General features: G+C 39.3%; 2 protein-coding genes across 2 annotated transcripts; both read right to left on the bottom strand.

The window, feature by feature from the left end:
• Positions 1-736: 736 nt before the first annotated feature.
• LOC145490071 (E3 ubiquitin-protein ligase TRIM45-like) lies at positions 737-8411 on the bottom strand. The gene is made up of 4 exons (XM_081469179.1): positions 5791-8411; positions 4643-4899; positions 4167-4307; positions 737-3602 (listed from the first exon to the last, which is right to left on the bottom strand). The coding sequence occupies exons 1-4, from the start codon at positions 7046-7048 to the stop codon at positions 3030-3032; spliced, it is 2229 nt and encodes a 742-aa protein (XP_081325305.1). The 5' UTR covers positions 7049-8411; the 3' UTR covers positions 737-3029.
• A 140-nt stretch (positions 8412-8551) lies between these two features.
• On the bottom strand, positions 8552-22817 carry LOC145490072 (cleavage and polyadenylation specificity factor subunit 6-like). The gene is made up of 16 exons (XM_081469180.1): positions 22658-22817; positions 21721-21804; positions 20676-20724; positions 19937-20055; positions 19380-19483; positions 15283-15348; positions 14544-14623; positions 13687-13887; positions 13076-13218; positions 12917-12965; positions 12161-12234; positions 11848-11926; positions 10975-11058; positions 10435-10520; positions 9736-9797; positions 8552-9204 (listed from the first exon to the last, which is right to left on the bottom strand). The coding sequence occupies exons 1-16, from the start codon at positions 22730-22732 to the stop codon at positions 9030-9032; spliced, it is 1530 nt and encodes a 509-aa protein (XP_081325306.1). The 5' UTR covers positions 22733-22817; the 3' UTR covers positions 8552-9029.
• Between the last annotated feature and the right edge of the window lie 22 nt (positions 22818-22839).

Below are 22839 nucleotides of genomic sequence, written 5' to 3'. Positions count from 1 at the left end.
AGCTCCTACTAGCACCTACTGCTGTTTAATCCACGCTGTTAATTTTTTTCACCCTTTATTCTGATTAGAAAGACAGAATTTTTCAGTAGTCTTTCCAACAACTCAGTGGAGTTATTGAACCATCTTCGCAAATTACATTCTATTTGGTTTGACGGGAAGACATTTTCTGTATAATAAAAATATATCGATCGGAGAAATCATCATATACTTCATGTCAGTGGGCTCGATCAACTTATACAATCGTTGGTATGATACTACAAGTTACACACACATTTAAAGGTACAAGGAGATCGTAGTGTTTGATCTCGACAATACAATATATATAACAAACAGAAAACTGAAAAAAAAAAGTATAAAATGACATAAAAAGATACAAATAAAAAACGTTGAAGAAGAGGTCATTGTTTGGTTTTCAGTTCAAACTCTGTAGGCTCGGCAAATGTCGCGAGTCAATTGCTACACCTAGAAATTTTTGTAGTTAACATTATTTCTATAATATAGTGCTTTGATCCCTCTTTGATCCTCGCAGTTTAACTGCTCTTCTTTGTCGGGGTGTAAACTCAAGGTGTTTGCGCAGCGCCGACTCATCCTTTGTCCACAAAATATCGCGTGCTTGCTTAAAACAAAGAAACATTCATTGTCAGCTTGAGCACTTATCGTGACATCTTTGCAACATTCGGTTTAATTTTTTTTTCTAATTTGAATGGAAATTTAAAACTTGTCGTTGTGTCTTAATGACAAGAATAGAGTTAAAACTGCTGTCTATTCATACCCTAGAGCTTTTTTTAGCGAGACGCCCGAGCCAATCGAAACGGGGAGGCATCCTCGATGCGTGGGGCGTAGAGAAGAGAGCTTGAGAATGGGAGTATGGGGCAGGATAATTGATTCTATCGAAATTGTTGAAATTATTATTTGCTTCTCCCAACCATTTAAGAAAAAAAGTCACACCTTACTTCCGCCCCCCTCTTATCCCCACCCTACTCCACAGAGTTAACTTTGACCATGTCGACTCAAACGACAGGTAGCTGCGGCGTCAAGTTTTTATCTTTCAGCTGAGATGTTACACCCATTTTATCGGTTAGCTGGGGTCTGAGATTTGCAATATTTACTGATGAATGAGAGATAGGCTGAAATGTTAGTTGATAGCCGAGAAATCGCGGAAAATTTAACTCATAACTGAGATTCCTGAGGCCCCATTCAGACGCCTGTAATGAGAAAATTATAAACGACGCGAAAATGATAAGAAGGCTCTGGCTCCTCCCTGTTATCTCCTTTAGTCGCCCTGCATGCAGTTTCCTCGTGAAAAGCGATGAAATGCTAAGGTAACTTACCGCCAACTGTTTTGAGTGCTAGATGGAGCATTAGACATTAATATCTTAAAAAGTTGGCGATTCTTTACCCAGTCACATGTTTTCCTGATGACGGATTAAGCGGTAAAACTTTATCTCCCAAGAGAGATAAAGATAAACTCTATCTCCGAAGAGAGGTATAAGCTTTCCAAGGACTCGAAGCTTAAATTACGAAAGGTCCCTCTAGAAGACATTGATAAGTAATAAAAAAGGACTTTTTCTCATCTAACACAAACAATGTCAAGCGTTGGAACTCACTAGATGTCTATTTAACACTTTTAGACCTTCAATGATTTTTTTGGGGGTGGGGTGGGGAGAGTAAACCTTTTTTGTTTAATATCTTATTGTTTAAGTATCTTACCATATTTAGTAATAATTATTAAATAATTATTTTAGAAATTTTAATTAATTTATTCCAGGACCTCCCAGAAAACCACTGCGGTGAGGGGAGCTTTCTGACTAAATATTATTATTAAAAATATTACTGTTAATACAATCTTTAAGGAGATATCTCTCTTTGACACAATAGGGTCACTCGAGCTATGAACACTTGACGCTTTTTTCTACATTTTTTTGGTGACTATAGAACTATAAAGGTTCTTCATATAATTTTAAAAAGATTAACGTTTTTTACACTAAAGCCGGATCCTCACTTGCGACACAAGCATAAGCACAAGAACCTTAAGTGCTAGTGGAGACGGCCGTAAGTGAGTATAAGCCTTCTGCTTTTGCTTATGCTGGTGTTATACCACGGTTCAGTGTGGACAGAATTGGCATAAGCATAAAGTGCTCTCTGATTGGCTGAAAGTCTTTCTCTTATGCTTATGCCAACCAAGTACTCACCGGACATAATAGCGACATAAGTATAAGCAAAATCATACTTTGATATTCTTATGCTTATGCTTATGTCGCGGCCGTCTTCACTAGCGCATAAGCTTCTTTTAGGCCAGTGCTTATGCTTACGTTTGCGTCGCAAGTGAGGCCCGGGCTTGATTAGATGAGTCTTTTGCTTGCACTGATGCCAACATGTCCATACTGGACACAATAGCGACATAAGCATAAACATAATTTGATATTCTCATGCTTATGCTTACATGTATGTATGGCACAGCCGTCCCCATCAGCGCATATAAGCCTCTTGCATTCTTATGCTTATGCTTGCGTCGCAAGTGAGGACTGGGCTTGGGGAGCACACGCGCGAGCAGTGAGCGCCGGATCGCTTCGCTCGCGCTTGTGACTCAAAGTTGAGCCTGCTCCCACGTTTATATGAAGAACCTTCATTCTTTCGTCACTAAAAAAACGCACAAAAAATGTCAAGTGTTCACGGTTCGAGTGTCCTCACTGCAATACCCTTGTAAAAATACAATGTTATCTGAATAGATATCGATCAGTATGCTTTGAACATAACACCATTACTTATTAGAAATGAAATCTCTAATGAAATACACTCCCATACAGGCGATGTCAAGTATCTAAAGTGTACGATGTTGTAAATCTTCCTTTCTTGTGTAAACGCATCGATAAACTGATTCATTTAATTTCTTGCACACATTTGGACGACTTTGGAGAGCAAACTACAACGTTCTATCCAGAAATTTTGGCTACTTAGCCAAGCTGTCGGCTTGAGCACCGTCACAACACCAAGGTCTGCATCTGCAAGCTTCCTTCAGGTTGAAAGCTTCAGAAAACCTGTATTCTATCATTTCCCCAGTCCGCAACAACGATATTTCCCTGCTTCGTAACAGCAACTCCCTCGGGTCTTTTAAACTGCCCTCTCTTGTTCCCTTCGTTTCCAAATCGTGTCAGAAACGAGCCGTCTTCGTTGAACATCTGAATCCGATGATTGTACGAGTCGCTCACGATAATGTGATCGTCAGCGTCCGTGGTTACTCCGGTGGGCCAATTGAGTTCGCCGTCGCCCCTTCCGCTCTTTCCGAACTTGAACAGGAACTCGCCTTTCGAGCTGAACACCTGAACGCGATCGTTTCCGAAGTCAGTGATAATCACGTGACCCTTACTGTTCACTGCTACGCCTGATGGGCAATTGAACTGGCCCTTTCCGTCGCCAAGACTACCGAATGTCAATATTATTTGACCTTCCCGATTGAACACAAGAACGCGAGCATTTCCTCGGTCTACAACAAAGATACGACCCTGGGTGTCTAAGGCGACACCGTAAGGCTGATAGAGGCGCTCTCCCTCCATACTTCCTTTGCCAAACTTCTTAATAAACTTGCCATCTTTCGTAAATATCTGCAAAATAATTTTATAGTAGTACTGATTAGAACACTTACAGTACAGTTAGTACGTCATTTACGCACAGTAATAGGAAAGTTGTCCTTGGATGTGATCTTTTTTTTAATCAGTCCGCCAGTCCGCAGTCCGTCAGTCCAGCAACTAAATCCTGGTCTTACCTGCGACGCAAGTATAAGTATAAGAAGCTGATGCACTAGTGAGGACGGCTGCGACATAAGCATAAGCATAAGTGTTCTTATGCTTATGTCGGTGTTATGTCCAGTGAGGACATTGCTGGCATAACCATAAAGCGCTCGCTGATTGGTTGAAAGTCTTTCGCTTGTGTTTATGCTTATGCCAACATGTCCCCACTGGACATAAACGCGACAAGCCTAAGAAGAACGCAAGGTTTTGATATTCTTATGCTTATGGCCGTCCTCACTAGTTCAAAGGCTTCTTTCATGCTTATTTATGCTTATGCTTGTGTCGCTTGTGAGGAACGGACTTAAGAGTCCGTCTATCCAGCAACTAGGATTGCCTTTGAATGTCACCCTGGGTAAACTTTCTATGTAGATGACTTACTTGGATTCTATTATTCATTGAGTCCGCTACAACAATGTTCCCCTCGCTGGTCACTGCAACTCCGCTGGGAAACTGGAAATGACCATCTCGACTTCCGGGCGAGCCAAACCGGAAGCGAAAGTTCCCATCCATGTCAAACACCTTTTATACAAACAGATAAAAACGGCAATGATGATAGATCTCCTGAACAGATCCAGTGACACCTGTCTAGCTGTAAAATAAATACCTTAATTATTAAGGTCTCAAAAGTTTGAGAAAACTTGGTAAAAAGTTAGAAATCCAACATCCAATTTGTGCATTGCCCAATACAAACAAAACAATCACTACCGCAATGCTTAGCTTTTTAATTTAAAATTTTGTTGCTAAAAATGCTGGCCAAAGATCAAAGCCAAGAGTAAGAGTAGAGGTGCGCACTCCTAATTTACGCACCTACAATTTATGATAATTTTTGTAATGATCGACAGAAGTTTACCCACCTGAAGACGATGATTACGCGAGTCGCTGACGATCACGTTCCCCTCCTCACTAACTGCCACACCCTGGGGATCTCCTAATTTACCAAACTTGGTCCCGTTCCCCGCGATAGCTTTCTTGGCGCTTCGAACACGAGGCCTGATGTCCCCGATGTTTATGTCCAGCGGAAAGCCCTCCACAACCTGTCCACGCACGAACACAGCGAACGAGAAGGTGCCGTTGAAGAACGGATGATATATTGTGTAAGACTGTCCGTCAGCTGCAAAAAAGGAAAAAAGGATACAGATTGATATCCAATTTCTCCATAGCATCAACACACTGACAAGAAGACTGGTGATGAGTTCGTTTTCTCGGTATTGGACTGGAACTAGCTTGCAACTGAGGCTAACGCGTGAAGTCTTATCAAAAGCAAATGCTTATAACACGTTGAAGACTGGTTCTGAGAAACTCGACCTATTATGAATTAACAACTTAGAAACAAGGTCGAGCCTGATGAAACGTGGAATTGTAAATAGACGAACGGTACCCCGGCGAACAACACATAATATATGTGTATTATCTAGAGGTTGCTGTGGTACAGGCAAAATCTTGGCTCGTAATCAGAATAAGCCATCAAGATAATTCTCTCACAATTAGTGGGAGAGAGATCAAAATTCTCGTTCATTTAAAGAAGCCGCAAAAAGGTTATTTGCAAACTAACATGATAGTTACTAAATCTTTCAACTGTTGATTTAAATTTTTTTTTTTATAACAGCTGTAGAAAGTCGCAAGGAAATGATCAAAGGCACAAATTAAAGTTCGCAGTCAGTCAATGCAAAACCATTCCTTTTGGAAATCTGTTTATCCATTCTTAATTTTTTTAAAGATATTTTCTGAAGTCTCTCCATAAGTGAAAATACATGTGAAGAATTTATTTTTGAAAAAGTAGTCGTCTTAAGTGAACCTATAACGCACGGTCTGTTATATCAAAATATGGCCATTTCAATTAAAATATTTTGAGAGAAAACTCAAATGGGTGAAAACAACACTCAGGTTACGTTTTGGGAGGTATACTACCGAGGGAATGCTTCAAATAGATATTGGGAGGTACATTGCATTAAATCAATTGAAATGAATTTTAATATTCCTTTACCAATAAGCAACAATTTACCTTGGTGGATTGTCTCCGGAGGAAGAAGGACTCCGCCGGGATCTCGTACTTCCACGGAAAGTGGCGCTTCTTCACGGAAATCTTCCACGGACTCGCTCATACTTCCATTCGTGGAAGGCGGTATCTCAATATCTTCCAACACCAAATGTGGACCGCTTGTTTTTAAACTTCCCAGAGACTGAGAGACGACAGCCTCGGCTTCTTTGCTGTTCACCTCGTATTTTAATTCCGCGTTTTCGTGCGGAAGGCAGTCAAGTTCCGTGCTGTTCAACTCTGTTAGCCTTTCAGTGATGTGTGTTTTCAGTGAGAGCAGTTCGACCTCATTCGCGTACTTCAAAACCTGCTCGGAAAAATCGCAACCGGCTTTGAACCTTGCGAAGTCTTCCTCGAGTTGGTCTTTTTGCCGCCTCAAAATGGTCGCTTTCCCGTTGTGAATTCTGTCCGCCTCCATCAGAAGTTTCCTCTCTTTTTCCTTTAAAACTTTTATCTGCTTTAAAGTGGCTTCTCTGATTTCAGCCTTGACTGCCGCTAACCTTCCACGAAGAGTATCGGAAATTCCCTGTATTTCCTTAATCGATTTTTCTAACACTGGAATATTCTCAGAGCATTGATTAAACAGGTTCTCGACGACGACCTTCTGTTTCTGTATCTTTTTTGAATCTTTAATGTAATCATATTTGTGCTGACGATGTTCCATTAAAACACAATCTCTACAAACTGCCTCGTTGCACGTTTCGCAGTAATATTTCAATTGTTCGCTGTGATGGATTCTACAAAACGCTGGTCTGTGTAAGTCCTCCCCGGTTTTACTGGCAAGAAGCTCGGAAATCGTCAAAATCTTGTGTTCCTTGGTCTGACGAATTCTCTTGTGGACATTGTAGCAATTCTCGCAAAGAAACTCCCCACAATCCACGCATCGAGAAGTCGCGGCTGAATTGAACGAGTCGCAGTTCGAACAAGGAACAGGTTCTCTGTCGCTCGAATTTATCAACGCAATATCAAGCATGTTGTCCAAAAAGAAATTTATCGGCAGGTTTTCCACTTCTTCCTTTGAAATCTTCGCGTCTGTTTTACACAGCGGGCAAGCCAGGAATTCGTTCGGCGCGAGTTTCTCAGCCAGGTTTTGAACACAAACTTGACAAAATGAATGTAAGCATGGCAAAAGTCTCGGTGTACGAATCAACCTTCTACAGAGAGAACAATTTAAATGTCTTGATATATCTTCGACGTTTACTCCAGCAATTATCGACGAAGCCATTTTGCCTCGGCTTATTCAAACAAAGTTTTCCGACACCGAAATGTTTTTTTTTTCGCGGCTACCTTAAAAAATCCCCGTTAAAACTTCGCGAGTCAAAACCTTACACTGTATGTTTTGACTTCAAGCGAAAAATTGTTAGCTTAGCAACACGATAGCAACCGTATAATTGTTGCTCGTTAAATATTCCACTCAAATTTAAAAGGAAGTCAAGTCGGGTAGTATCAATAAGTCATAAGCTCTCTTGCCGGTTTTTCTCGCTAAAAGTAAATATTCACAGCCGCTTTTCCCACTGAACAAGTCCTCAACCGATTTGCACACCCATAAATCGCCTAACACCTTGTTAGCGTGTTCCACTTACTGTTTCTTATTTCGCAAATAAACGGACTCTCCAAGCATTGAATATCGCCGTCCTCTTAGCCATATGTTTTCTTTTGACAGCTTGGCTCGAAATTGAATGTCATATACAAGACGGAACCATTATGCCATTTGCATGTCTTTGTTTGCTCTGGAAATGTCGTAAAAGAAAACGTTTATTACTTTGATCTTCCATGAAAAATGCTTTCATCGTTGCTAGAATAAATAAGCTGAGCTCTATCGAAAATGATCGATTTATTTTGGGGCTTAGAAAAACTCACGATGAAACTGAATTCGTTTTTATAGATTTAAGTGACAAAAAGCTATTATTACACATATTAGCATGCCGCTTTTGTTTATCTGTTTCAACTGTCATTCAGAAGATTCTGTGTTTGTCGACGAGACAGGTGCAACTCACAAAGGAACTATTAATAAAACTACTCGTTCCCAGATCTTTCTCTTAACTCCTTTCCTGCGTCTCTCTTCTTAGCGTGGCAACGACTTCGCTGCTGCACTCGGGAACTTGACACGATCTGCGTTTTCCCACCTAAAGTCCTGGCCACACGAACTCGCAAGTAGACGAAAATTGAAAACTTGGGCCTCCTTGCGACTCCGTTTCGCCAGGTCTTGGGTGGGCTTGAGTTGACTTGCGCTCACTCTAGTCTAGATCAAATTTGCACGCAAGTCGACGCAAGTCTTTCACCGTTTCGCCACCCAAAGTCTACGCAAGTTGAGTAACGTCCATTCGTTGTTTTAGAAACCTGTTAGCTAATGAAATGCAGGATATGTAGCCTTGAAATAGGTTTTTGCGACTAGCGAGGAAACTTACGAGTCCGTTCGGCCCCCATTCAAGTCTCTACGCAAGTTCAACTTGCGGCTAGTTGTGAGTCCGCTTATCTTGTTTCGCGCCTTTTACTGAGTGAGGTAATACTGATAACGGCCCTTGGGGACAAGAGAAGGCCTCATTAATGCCGGAAGATCTCGTCTGCGGTACGGGCGGTTTGACGATAACGCACGAGTCCCGAGGCGAGATTAACACGATCTCTTAACACATTTTATCTTTTGGTCAGTGCCAACGATCGGCGGACAAGATCTCAAGCGAACACAGAATAAAACTCTTCTGTTTATCAGTTACATTTCTTTATTAACCTCATATAAGGCTGGTAAAAAAAAGGAGAGTTCGTGCAGAAACCAATGGTATATAAACAGAGAAATAGAGACACGTTGAAGGGTTTCTTAAAAGTGATTTACAACTCTAGAGGTTAGCAACAAATTCCTAGAACTATCCGAAAGGCTATAACCACTTCGGAAATGGAGCAAAAAGGAAAACAGTCAAACAACACTAGTTTGGCAGCTTGTGAACGAGACGAGCGCCGTAAAGAAGGCAGAGAATCATTCGATCTCCTTCGCAGCCATCGCATGAGTTGCCACGCTACGTTTATCCCCAATCATTGCTTGTGGCGAGGAGCGTTGCGTGACAATCTATATAACGCCGGCGAAGATCAGAGCCTACACTATCTTACAAGGGAGCAGAATTTACACGACTGAATACAGCATGGGGTTACAAAGTGTAGTTTCGACCACAGCATTAGACGACTTTAAAAAAACATTCTTCACACGGGGCTTTTCATCTTCGGCGGTGACGATCTCGGTCACGTGATCTCGAGCGCTTCTCGCGTGATCTTGACCTGCGGCTCCTGTCACGCGATCTTGACCGTGACCGTCTTCGTCTGTGTCGTTTTTCTCTCGGCTCGCCTTCGTAGTCATCCTTGTCGCTGAAATGATGTTTACTCCCCGTCGACCTGGAATAAAATTGACCGATCGTCAAACAACGTAATTCAGGGGCAACAAAGACTGCACTGAGAAACAAACGCACTGCACTGTTACTGGTGAAACTAGGAGTTCTCCAAACCATACGTACTTTTTAAAGGAGCTCAGTCACGGCATTTTGAGTCATTTTCATCACTTATAAAATTACCTTTAAATTGAAGGAAAACTGAAAAAGTTGTTTACTAAGATAGAAAAACACTAAAATGTTTATAATAAACCATAAAGGCACAAGGATGGTTAAGGATGGAGAAGATTAACAAGGATTGCAAACGATGAACTTGAAAAATTTGGGCTAACTTTTCAAGATACGCAAACCGTGACGTAGATACTTTTAAAGCGTCCAAGGTGATACAAAAGAAAACTTGAAATTTCTGACAACAAAGCCATCAAATTGTTTCGTTTTTGAATAGGTAGATAGATGGCATTTATTTACGCACGATAATATTTTAAGCTCCAAGCTCGCGGGGTCGTGTAAAAAACGAACAGTAACAAAAGATACTTACCTTCTTTCTAGCAGTTGTAACTCCAGTCCTTGAAGACAATCTTGTAACGACTGAACAAGCACCTGACACAAAATACGCGTACACATAAACCGACCGCATCCTTTACGCACAAAGAAAAGCAAGACCACGCGCCAAAGCTTTCACTGTTTAGTGCAGTTCTCTCTAGCGCCCATGCGTATTCGTTGGCACTTAAATAACGGAGTTTCCACCACACCCGATGCTTTTTTTCTAGCTGGTACCTAACAAACAGCTACCTGACCTTTAATAGAAGTTAGACCATAAATAACAGAGTTTGTACTATACCAGATGCTTCTTTCTGGCTGGAATTTAACAAGCAGCTACCTGTCTATTCCCAGAGGGTGGACCCTTCATTGAAGTTTGACTATACTGTATAACAAACTTCTGACATCCTGTCATGTGATCTTGAAACTTTGCATTACCGCCTGGCTTTCTCAGTAACATGGTTTTCGCCAGTTTACTATTATAATGACGACCCCAGCTATTGCGGAAAGCGGATAGCCGAAAGCTCGCGTCTGCCTCACAAACCTCCTATTTTAATTGACTGTTAATGTTGTCGTTATTATCGTTGTATTTTTTAATAAACAACAATTTTTTTCAGAACTACTCTCACCCAGACGATCACCCTATACAAACTACTGATACTCCTGGGTTCAAACCATTTACCGTTTAGGTTCTTACCTGGCATCGTTCTTCCGCAGCTGTTGGTGACTGTTTAATAAGCGATATTGCTCCAACCAATGTTTCAATTCCACTCTCGTAGTCGCCTATTTCACAAGCAATGCACAATTAAATCCCAGCACCTCGCTCGGTACCCATACAGTAATATGAAGACATGATTGACCTATATGATCTTTCATTTATTCACCTCTATTAACTCAGTAAGTTACTTATCCAATTGACGATTCCAATTTTGTAAAAGAAATTCAACATCTTAAGGGCCAAAGGATAATATTCCCATTACATCATGGAGCAGTATTTAACTGTGTGTAACCCGAATGACCAATCGACGAAACCGGTTCCAAGCGCGGGAAAACGCATGCAGCCAAGTCGCAATTACTTTTGTTTCTCATTGGTCAAGTAGATAACGCGCTTTTTTTTTTATAACCAATCACAGTGCGGAGTAAAGCAATGCCAAAGTAATTCTGGATTACTTGCGACACCCAGTTAAAAACAGCACTAGGGCTTTGTTCCAGGGGAAGGGACAGCATACTAGCTTACCAGCATTGGCATCCGACATAGCTCGTTTGATGGCGCTGCTAGCAAGCATCTGATTTCTCTTCATGGACTCGTTGAAATCATCACCTACAAAATACGACGATAATCTGACATCATGTCGGTACATGTAACTTAACAGAAACTTTTCAAAATGATGGTTTGGCAAGGTTGAAAAACTTCAGGCCAAAAAACAGGTAACTACGATCCATCAAAAAAGTTTTCGCACTGGTGATTGCTCAACACGTCACGTGACAGAATATTTAAACAATAGCCTCTATTTGGCGCGGAAATCAAATACGCTCGGATCTTTGTCCGCGGACATTACCTGTTTCGGGAGCGAACAGTTTTCTGAGAGCGTAGTTCGAGGAAAACTTTGAGCTTTGAGGAGCAGATAATGTCCCAAGACAAATATCCGAGCACATTTTCGCGCCAAATGGAGCCTTTTGTGTTTATTATCGTTCAAAATTTTTTTGCAACACGCACGGTTTTGAAAATTGGGGAATATCGCTCGAAAATCGCACGCGAGCAGGAAATATTTGATGGATTATAATCTCTGATATCCCCGACCAAGTGGGGATATCTTAGAATACTTTCCCAGAGACATTATCTGTGTTTAGTGAAGTTCACAGCTACCCTCCAGCTTTACTCCCCCGCAGTTTCCGCCCTGCTTTACTTCCCAAAAACGATACCCTTCTGAAAACAGATAACGTCTCTGGAAAAATAATTTGTGCATATTTTTGTGCTGAATGGAATTTTTTATTTCTCAGTTATTTTACAAAGGAGGACAGATCAGGAGACTGAAAGATCGAATGGAAGACAAGTTCACAATAGAAAACGAATAACAGAAAATTAAATGCAAATCCGAGTACTTCGTACCTGGTCTCGGCATAAACTGTGCCATCATGTCCATTTGACGACTTACGCCAGCACCCCCAGCTGCAAGGAATGTCTCTGGCTGACAAAAAAAGAAAACAGGTCCCTTTAATTGACGTCTGAATTCTTTTGAGCCTTTCCACATTGTCATAATGTCCTCTAAGTTTAAATCTCACTATAATGGTATGCATTTTCCAACTGTTGCATGTCACGTAATGGTTTACAAAGTTAATGAGTAGCCTTTGAATCTCTCTTTAAACTGGTAAATCATACATCACTCTTAAGTTCCGTTTCAATTTACTCCCAAAAAACTTACTGGTGGCCCTTCTGGAAAAAATGCTGGGTTCACATGCGGTGCAACGGGAGCCTTGGGGAATGGTGGAACCATGCCTGTAAAGAATCAATAAGAGCTTTAAAACAAAACATCTATGCTGTACTGGGTTGTGGCAAGTAGAACAAGTTTAAGTGTATTTTCTTGAAACATTACCACATGGCTCCCTAACTTTTAAGGTTTTTATGTGGCGCTTATTCAATAGCATCCAGCTTACTAACATCTTAATGAAAAACTTCTCTGAATAAGAGATAACTATCATTTATATCCAAAGTGATAGCATCACCAACTCATATTCCGATCAAAATGTCCTGGTCACTCTTTTTAACATAAATTATCAGAATCAAGTAGATCAGGGGATTCACTAACATTTTCACCAGGAGGACAAGTGGTTTTCACAGCCAGGCAGAACATTTTGAACCAAAATTCCTTTAAAAATAAACTTTTCCCTAGATGGTCAAACCAAGTGTACAAAACCATCCTCACAGCCTGTCCATTTGCCTAGAGCCTGCCCCCCCCTCCCCCCCTGAAGTAGATGCATAGGGGCGCAAACCTCTTTGAATACTGGTAAGTGCTACTATAGAACTCAAGTATTTTGAACAAGCAGCACGTTGTCAAGGGTTGCAGGGCTTGTTCAAATGCAGCACTTGTATAACTCTTTGCAGACAAGAGCAGTGCTTCTTCAAGGGCAGTTCTTAATCAAGGGGAATGCTGTTACCAATAAATAACATAACTACATACCTGGTCCTCTGTGATCTGGCATAGGACCAGCTCCAGGTGGTGGGGGTTGCTAGAAAAAGACAAACACAAATCAGCAACTTCTGTCAAATAACAATAATTACAGTGATGTCACTGGACAACGTGGACGTCACTGGACAACATCTCAATTCGCTTTCTTACCGGTGGTGCCTGAGGTAGTATTGGACCAAGTGGCTTCTCCCCAGGGGGAGGGAGTGCCATTGGGTAGTATGCAGGAGGATGTTCACCATGGAAAGGTGGCATTCCAGGAGCAGGATGTCTTGGGATTCCCATATGGCCTGGTCCTGCAAAACAACAAGACAAAGATAGATCACAGACTTGCTATACAGTGATGACAGTCACACCCAGGAAAGTTACAGGAAATTTTGCAGCTTGATACGAGGCAAAAACAGTTTTTTTCTTTCTCACTTATGTTATGAAGTTAGTGGTGAGCGATAACTTAGGGAGCGAGTGTCACGTGACAAAGGAACATGGGCAGAAAATTACTGAGAGAAGTGCGAACTGTAAGTGAAGTTGTAAACTTGAATAAAACCTGTGATTACATTTCCGGTATCAGAACCAAAACTTTAAGGAAATTAACAAAATGGTCTCTCTCTAATGGGAGTACTTTTTCTAACTTCCAATCAAAATGGTACAAATTCTTATCATAATGGCACTCTGAGTCTGCAAAACAGGGCCAGTGCCAGAGCAGTTTCATTCGGAGGACATAAAAACAAAAATTGATCTTGCAACATATCAGCGACCCTCCTTACCCATCCAGGGCCCTCCACGCCCATGTCCATGGATCTCTCCTGGAGGTGGTCCATGCTCAAACCCTCGTCCCATTCCTGGGCGCACAGGGAATCCACCACGCCCTCTGAAACCTCCACGGTTGTAACCAAACCCTCTGCCGCCTTGTTGAAATCCTGGGCCATCTTGCTCTGCATGTGAACCTCCCATACTGCCAGGATTATCTGCAAAAGTTGAGGTTTAAAGGTTAAATGGCCATTACCATCAATATGAAGAATTATTAATAGCTCTAACAGAAAAAAAGATTTTCAGATTATTCAGTGTATACAGTTTGGGTTGGGGGAGGGGTTAGAAGTAATTTCCATTACATATAACCAACTTTTGTTTTTTCAAGCTCTTAATTTCCAACATTTCTAGGGGAAATTATAGGATGATCATTACTGAAGTCATATTCGCCTTTGCCTTAGTATTCTCTTGGCTTCAAAACGCAGCCCTCAAATTACTCAAGCATTAATTTATCCTGAGCACACAAGGATGCTTCTATTCATTAGGGGTGAAGATTACAGGTACAACCAATTAGATCACATGTTGAATTATGTTGAGTTTTCTTAAAGCTTGCAGGATGAAAGTCTTGCGCCTTTTAATATTAAGCTAATTAATTTAGTTTTGCTACATCAACATCATTGTGACCAGGAAAAACCTTGTTTGCATTTACTTTGAACACATAAATTTGCATACGTAATGCAAATTGGTGTTGAAAGTAACTGTAAATACAGTTTTCCCTAACTAAGATGAGGTTAAGTAACTCTTTTGTGGTGTCGACAAGCCAAATTTTGCAGAAATACTACTTTGAAAAATTTAGCTGTATTCTTGATCTTACTTTTCCTCGACTGAGCTTCAAACTGCTGTAAGTACTGTTTAGTTGCTGGTGTCACAACTGGATATTGTCCATGAACCTCCCTGAATAAAAACAGAAAATAGACCTGTTGAACTGTCATGGCACACCAATGCAAGACAATTTTATTAGTTACCAGAATCCAAGAGAAGGCACTCCACAAACTGGTCAAACAAGGAGGCAAAATAAGTCACAAAACTTGGGGGGTCCTCCACAGTCCTCCAGTACCCTGTGTACTATCATCAAGATTTGGCATTCATTTGTTTTCCTCTAATATGTAGATAACTTGATATTTTGGGCAAAGTTTGAAAGCTATAGCTAATAAATGCAATATAAAAGTAAGAGAAGATTGAAATAAGTGTGAGCATTTAAAGGCCACCATCGCACATGTGACCCAAGAAGGCTCAGTACGATTAAGCCACAGCCAGGGCCATGGCTAGTGACAGGCAAACCGAGCCACTTGCCTTGATCATATTTTTATTTTATTTTCATTTTTGTTGTTTATAGTCATCATAAACACCTAAATACCTAAGAAGAGAATTTAACTGTGGACAATGCCTCAGTCATGATATTTTCATGGATAATAACATTTTTTTCTGGCTATGGCCCTGACAGCCCATAATTCAGGTGGAAGATAAACCACAAGCTCCCTAGATTTGAAGGGCTTAAGTTCAATAATCTAATTAGTTTCTTCTTCAGCTGGCAATAATATCGATATACCTACATTTTTGGTAATTTTTCTGTGACAAGTTGAACTGAAGTGTCAGAACCAAGCTCGATCATTGCAAAGCTGAGAAATGAAAAGAAGTAAGTCAAAAAGTCAATTATAAAACACAATTATCAGTAGCCAGTAATTTGTGGAATAATGGTCATAGGCAGATATCTCAATCTATTACATGCTCCAAAATTGGTGACTTTGATTTTGTGCATTTCCCAGTTTGTGTATGTGAGCTGCAAAAAATCTGCCTGAATTGACCTCTTTCTCGAGGAATGCCTACCTACCTTGAATTATTAAATGTCACACAAGTTGAGCCAAACATACTTGAAATATTTTTTTTTTTTTGTTTATATGGCAATGTAAAAACTAACGCACCATTCATGGTATCCAACACAATATCAATACTCACTTGTATAGAAAGGACCAAGCACTCTGGCAAATAACTGCTTTCTTTGAAATACCCAATTACATTGTACACTTGGTAGATTTATATTATAACACACTTGTAACAAAAGTCCTGTTCTTGTAGTTGTCAAAAGCACTGACAAAGTTGACTGAAAAAGGTCTGTATTTTAGACATTCAACAGGTACTTGTACACCCATACAAGAGATGGTGAAATTATTCAATGACAGTATCTTCCATGTTGAAATCTTTGCAATCAAGATATCATTTACTGGTCAGTAACCCAAAATGTAACGGCTGTCAAGCCTTTTGGTAAGTGCAAAAATGTATAGTTATAGATAATTTAAAACAAATCCTCGTTACAGCAAACCAAATCTGTAGACAATATGGCTACTTTAAAGTGGAGCAATTGAGATTGATAATGAACTCAGTTCTTGTCAAACACACCCTAGCTATGTTGCAAAATAATTTCTAAAAAGAGGGCTTCGCAAAGAATCTTCTTCTGGGGGTAAATGCACTGATATTTTTATGATCTCAAAAAAACTTAAATTGTGAACTGGTGTGCTTTACTTTACATGTTACGGTCACGAAACGTTCCTGATCACATCTTTGTTCCACAAAGAAATTAATGAATATGAGATAAAAAATGAATCCCACGAAAAAGACAGTCCAGAAGATAAATTTGATTGCCTCAACGCGTGATGAAACGTGTAAGATCTGACACAACTTATCAAAGAGATCCTAAAACATTTGGCAACGGTCAAAAAGCAGAGTTTGTCCTAACATCGATGGCCACCGAAGAAACACACACATTGTCACGCTAATTGTTCTCAAAGTACACAGTCGTGGTACGGTTAAGTCATCAAACTGTTAGTATCAAACTGGTAATGGCAGAATATTTATTTCCACAGTAGACTACATAAATACACATTAATTTACAACCAGAAACAAGCCCCAAATCTTACAAGATTATTCTCTTTGCAAGGAAGGCAGATTACCATACAGGGTAAAGCGTGCTGTGAAGCTTAATACACTCATGTATAATATTCCTGTTACATACATGTACAGTAGTAAAAACCAGAAAATCTACAAGCCACTGGAATTATTTTTGGAACATGTATTGTACTGCCACTGATATGAGGCCAGGTGAAACTGCAAAGAAAACCAACCCACAGGTTGCCATCTGCCACAGATTAAGAAAGGTTGCTGGATTTTTACCCTGCAAGTACTGAAGCTGTCATTCTTTTGCATTTATATAACATTGCAAGGACTGTAAATTGCATGTACTTACAGCAACACCTCTTACATCCATACATGCAATTTTCATGCACATGTATGAATCACACCTTGGTGCATTACAAATTTAATAATGCACTTGAAGAAATTGCTCGATTCTGATTGGCTAAAAAGGGGTGCAGTTTTCATGTAACACCAGTGCAAATTTGAAACAAGAGTGCAAATTACAATGAAGATATCCGAAGTTAATACAGAGACACTCTAAGACTACCGATGCTCATCCTACATTTTTTGAAGGTGGTCAAAGTTCACCAGAGGCCTTCCAAAGATAGACAAAGACAATTAGCTGCTCTCTGAGCACTTCCTAGGATTACCTGAACCCTTCTGAATGTCAACAAATATCACCCAAACATCTCTCACAATCACCTTAACCCTTCCAAAGATCTCCAAAGATTGGCGAAGAGTTGCGATGATTTCTGAAGAGTGCTGAAGATCATCTGAAGCTTGCTGAAGGCTTTCAAACATTTTTGGAAGTTTTGCAAATATTTTCAGAAATGTTCAAAGGTATGAGAATACCATGCACATTGCCTGACTGAGGAAACAATGTGTAGATAATCTTGTTTGAAGTGCATTATTAACAAATAATCATACGATTATTCTCTTGCAATTTGGAATAAATAAGCACTAGTAAATTTTTCAAATACTATTTGTAAATTGGCCAAGGCTCATGCAACTTTGTTAGCCTTTAAAAAATTCACTAGTGCTTAATTATTCCAAATTGCACTTGTAATCATGTGATTACCCATACAAATTGCAGATAACAAGATGCATGTTTTTAATTGTACAAAATTTTGCAAATTAATTAGTGTTCTTGCTTTCTGCCTGAGCACTGACTTTTGCGGAACCTTTTTGGTTGCATCTTAAATGGTTGAGAGAAACCTACGTACAGTAGAATTTAAGGATGGAAGGCCCATTTTTCACCATTGAATAAATAATGTGAGAACAATGTTGCCAAGTTATTTACAATAGCAGTTTCATCTCTTATCAGAACACTAGCTACACATTTACAATACACTTTCCAAATATAATTCCATCTGCCCAGAGTTTCTGGTTCTCAGGAAACTGTCTGTCAAACATAATGCTATAACTTACAATAGTAGTCTGCCTATACAATAGTATCTTTCTTTTCAACAAGTTAGTTATAAATATTTTTATAAATTACTATAATTTAATCTCAATTAAATATTTATCCAGTATATACAACATTCTACTGTACAAAATAAACAAAAATACAGTTGAGTTTAATTTAAAGATTTTTACAAATTCTGTATTAAAGTTATTGTTTAAATAAAGGGCAATAAAATATTTATTTTCATTTTTCTTGTGATTGTTTTACTATGGTACAGAGTTATCTGTAATATTTTTCTGTCTCCTTTTACAAAATGTTTCACAAAATATTTTTCTTTCTTACAAAATTTGCACGAGACACTTTTTTTGACAAAGATCGACCAAACACAAATGAGATTTTTTTCTCTGTTGTTTAACAGATTTCTTTGTTGTAAGTTTGTTGTATTCTTCCTTGCATCCCGTGCCCAGAACCCACTGCTATCCATTGTCACTCAATAGCAGAAAGAGCTGTGAGTATAGGTAACACAGAGTCAGTAAACAATCGAAGGTGATTGCTTGGAAATGTTGCCTGCAGAGTACAGATCTGGCTGCAGAACCTTTTTAAAATCTACCCAACAAAGCATATTTGGTTGGCAGTATGAAAAAGGAGGCATTTAAAAACTACAAAAATAACCCACATAAAATGGCTGCAGAACACTTTAATATTCACCCAGGAAAATAGCCCAACCCAAGAGATTACTTTGGTAGCAGTCCAGAGTTCATGACAATAACAATGTCAACTATTTGGAATTGTATTCACCTTCTTTATGGATTTGACAGTCACAATATCTGTTGATGTCTGCTGTAAATTGTAATGGTATTATCAAACTGCTTTTGCAGATGATGTCATTGTGAAAAAGGAGATAAAGGAAAATTCTTGGCACACCAGATCAAGTCTTTCAAACTTACCTAAGTAAAGTCTGGAAGGGGTCATGTGGGATATGCTGTTAACTTTAGGAAATTTTGGAACCAACCCGGTTTTTGAATCAGTTATTGGAAGTAGCCCTCACAAAAAATTAAAAGTTAAAATGGTAGCGAAAATCAAAAAGAAAAAGAAGAATATACAATGATGATTGTCAAGGATTAGGAAAGAATTGTAAAATGTCCAACATCTAATCTCTGTCAGAGCAATGAAAATCAAAAAGTCAACATGCGAAATTGTCTACTGATAGGCTACGACATCATAAAAATATTAAAAAGCTGTTACATTATGTACTACTGAATTCAACTAGAACAAAATTTAATGACAATCTGTACAAGTTAGAATAAAAGCTACCTTGAAGTGATTCCAACTCACCCTTTAGATTGCCCATTGGTTCTGTTTTCAAAAAACTTGATATTTATCAGATCTGTTACACCACACTCTTGCAAGAATTCTGTCAGCTCTTGATCATTTGTCCACTAAACAAGAAAGGAAAATAATACTTTGTCTTACAGTCAGTGATTTTACAGGAAGGCTAAAATTCCTTAGCCCTCAGCTGTTACAGCTCTGGCAGCTTTGTGAGGCCCTATGCAACCCATTTTGTGACAAGTATTGACAATATCAACAAAACATTTATGTTGTTGATCATGAGTATGATGATGGCGACAATGATGACAATGACTGTGATATGCTTCTTGCAGAGTAGTATTTCTTGATTTTTGGTCAAATCATCACTATTCTGTTTAGTAACATTGAAAAATTTGTAAAGTTCTTCAAGGCAGTCCAATTCAACACTTGTTACATAACAGAAGGAAGACTGAAATTTTTTCAGGCTTTTATTCCACACCTGCTTAAGTTGAGTGAATGACTTTGATGACTGATCATGTCTTAATAACAACAGTATGCCAGCAAGAATCAAAACTCAGACCTACCCAAGTCAAGTTGCCGACGTAAAGGGGCTTTCCTTTGTTCCTTTCATAGTAGGTGTGTGTAGATCGTGCAGCCACAGATTTAGGATGGACTGTTGTATAAGATTTGTATTCATATGCTCCTGACAAAAAGACATTTGTATCATGTTTCAAAAATAGCCCAAAAGAAAATATGCACACTGGTTGGTTTAAAATTGTGTTTAAATAACTTGATAGAAACACAACTAGCAAGAGTTATTGACGTAATGATGGCACGAGCAAAGAGATAATGATGGCATGAGCGAAGAGAATTTATATTTTGACAACCAAAGAAAACAAGTTGTTTCCTTTGTTTTGTTGTGGAATTTTCTAAAAAAAAAAAAAAGAAAACATGTTTTTGTTTCTATTGAGTTATAGTTTGGGAGAACTCAAAAAGGGTGTGCTAACACTCGCCCGCCAGTCCCTGTTCCCACAGCATTTCTCGTTCTCCCAAACTTCCACTTGTGTTTCTAACTCAACAGAAACATAGTACATGGTTTTTTAATTTCTTAAATACAATATTACATAGAAAGACTGTGCTGTAGAACAAAAGTTACAGGGGAAGAGTTTTGCTGATAATGCAACTAGATGTTAGGAAACAATTAACGTACTCATCTGCAGGACAAACCATTACTTTGAAATGCCAATTTATTATCTGATCAATAATATTATACCAAGCAGTTGTGATCTCAGATTGATTCCCTACAGTAATGTGATATTTTACCTGGTTGGACTGCATCTGGTGGAATGACACCAGTGACATCCTCTTCATACTAAAATGTAGTGAATTATTAACAGTTAAGATTGGCATCAGACCTGGAGTTTTGATTGTTCATTAAGTTTAGCAAATCTTTGCATTTGATTCAAATTCAAAATCAACCAAAACGAGATTCAGGTTTTTGACTAGAGAGTATTAGTTTGTTGTTGCGGAGCGGGGGGTGGGGGAGGGGGAAGGGACCACAATGAAAAGAAATGATTGATAACAGGAAGAAAATATTTTTAAGAAAAGCTCTGTCTTTTTTCAGGAAAGAACCTTTTATAATTGAGAAGTCAACATGAACTGTGCTGGATGCCAGCCGTTACAGTCACCGCCATGAGTGAGGGCAATTTTTCTCATAACCACTTCAACACCAGGTTCAACTATTCTGGTCAACCCAAATAACAAAAATAGCATCTCATGTTACCAATTTTCAGGCTTCCAGTTATGTTTTCATGGCAAGGTGCAAGTAAGAAATTCCAACAGGTTAATAGAGATAAGGTTCATCAAATCTTCAGTGGTATTCTATCAATTTTGTTGAGTCAGGTCACAGACCTTGTCAGGTTTTTGACCCAAGGTCTACCTCTCTTTTCTCTGGAACACTGGTTTTTGACATTCAGACATGAAACTGATAATGACTGTGTGGAGAGGACTGAATTTTAATCTGTGCCTGTGGATGTTTTCTCTTGTTAGAAACTGAAAATTATGCTTGTTGTGATGTTAATAAACATTTCTGCACACAATTTGAATAGAAAATAAAACCTAACCAGGAAAGCCAACAACAAAAACATAGGACAATGTTAGAAGGTAGATGTCTTACACATACTACAGGCCTGGATTGTTTGAAAGGTGTGTAATGCTATCCACAGGATAAATCACTATCTGGTGGATAGCGTGGTTTGTTTTGTCAACAGTTATCCACTGGATAGTGATTTTTCCTGTGGGTAGCGTTATGCACTTTTTGAACAACTGAGGCCAGAGTTGTAAATTTTTCAAAATCCCTTATACATACATGTGACTGCAATGCCTCATCTTCCACCGGCCCTGAAGTGGTAAGCACATCATCATACAAGTCCAAACCTTCAGTCATATGATGCTAACAAAAAATGGTTCATATGTGCTAGGTTAATTACCTGTAACTTTCAAAAGGATGTAATTAAAAAAATAAGGTTCCATCCACAGTAATACAATTTCAAGACTGCTTCAGTTTCGTTAAAAAAGAAAGCAGAGTATTTGTCTCCAAACTATTGTACAGGGGAAATAATGATGCACAACTGCTGAACTGTGAACTTCTCTACTCACAGTTCTCTGGGATTTCTGGACATTTTATGAGACCTGGACTATCTAGTTTGGGTCAAACTCCAGTTCTTGGAATGCTTAGGCAACAGTCAGAGCTAGATCACCGACGTAAAGCTGTATGTATAAAATGGCTGCCAGAAATGGAGAGGCCACGATGAAAGGGTAATATAATGGTTGCAGACTTTCCATTTCAGACCACTGAGCAGTTTCGAAAACTATCTTCTCGAGACTCTGAGTTCGTGAAGAAACCTATTGGCTTTTATTACCTTTTCAATGTGGACGTTGGGTAAGACAACATCAAAAAGCATGCCTTTTCAGTTAAAATGACGTACTACCGTTAGCTGTAAGCTAAACGTATAAAGCTTGGTAAAATTCTGTGTATGTGAGCTCAAACAGTGACGCTGATGTTTCGACGAGGTCAGGAAAAAGCCTAAATATAATAATTTTTGAATTAAAGGACCCTGCGAAAGAATACACATTATGGCCTTCCTCGTGTACTCTTCACAGAAGTATTTACACGACAAACTAATATGCATGCATATGAGATTAATGTCGCAAACCTATCTAGTGACGTTTGATCAGCGTGTTCTATCGTTTTCAGTTAGTGCACGTTTTAGAACTCCACGCGAGAAACCTTCCCTAAATCTTACCTGACCAGCAACCTCTGGCTCAAATTCATCCACTGTGGCGTACAAATCGATATCAACGCCTCCTTCGCCAGCCATAATGTCAAATTTATCGCGGAGAGGAAACTACTACGCTGAACGAAAACAAGATGGCGGCCACTACAGCGGAGCGACACGTGCTTAGGTTACAAGGACTTCTGGGAAGT

The sequence above is a fragment of the Orbicella franksi genome, chromosome 6, assembly GCF_964199315.1.
Source record: "Orbicella franksi chromosome 6, jaOrbFran1.1, whole genome shotgun sequence".
NCBI lineage: Eukaryota > Metazoa > Cnidaria > Anthozoa > Scleractinia > Merulinidae > Orbicella > Orbicella franksi.
The sequence above is the reverse complement of the archived record's forward strand: the minus strand, read 5'-3'. Positions and strand labels throughout refer to the sequence as shown.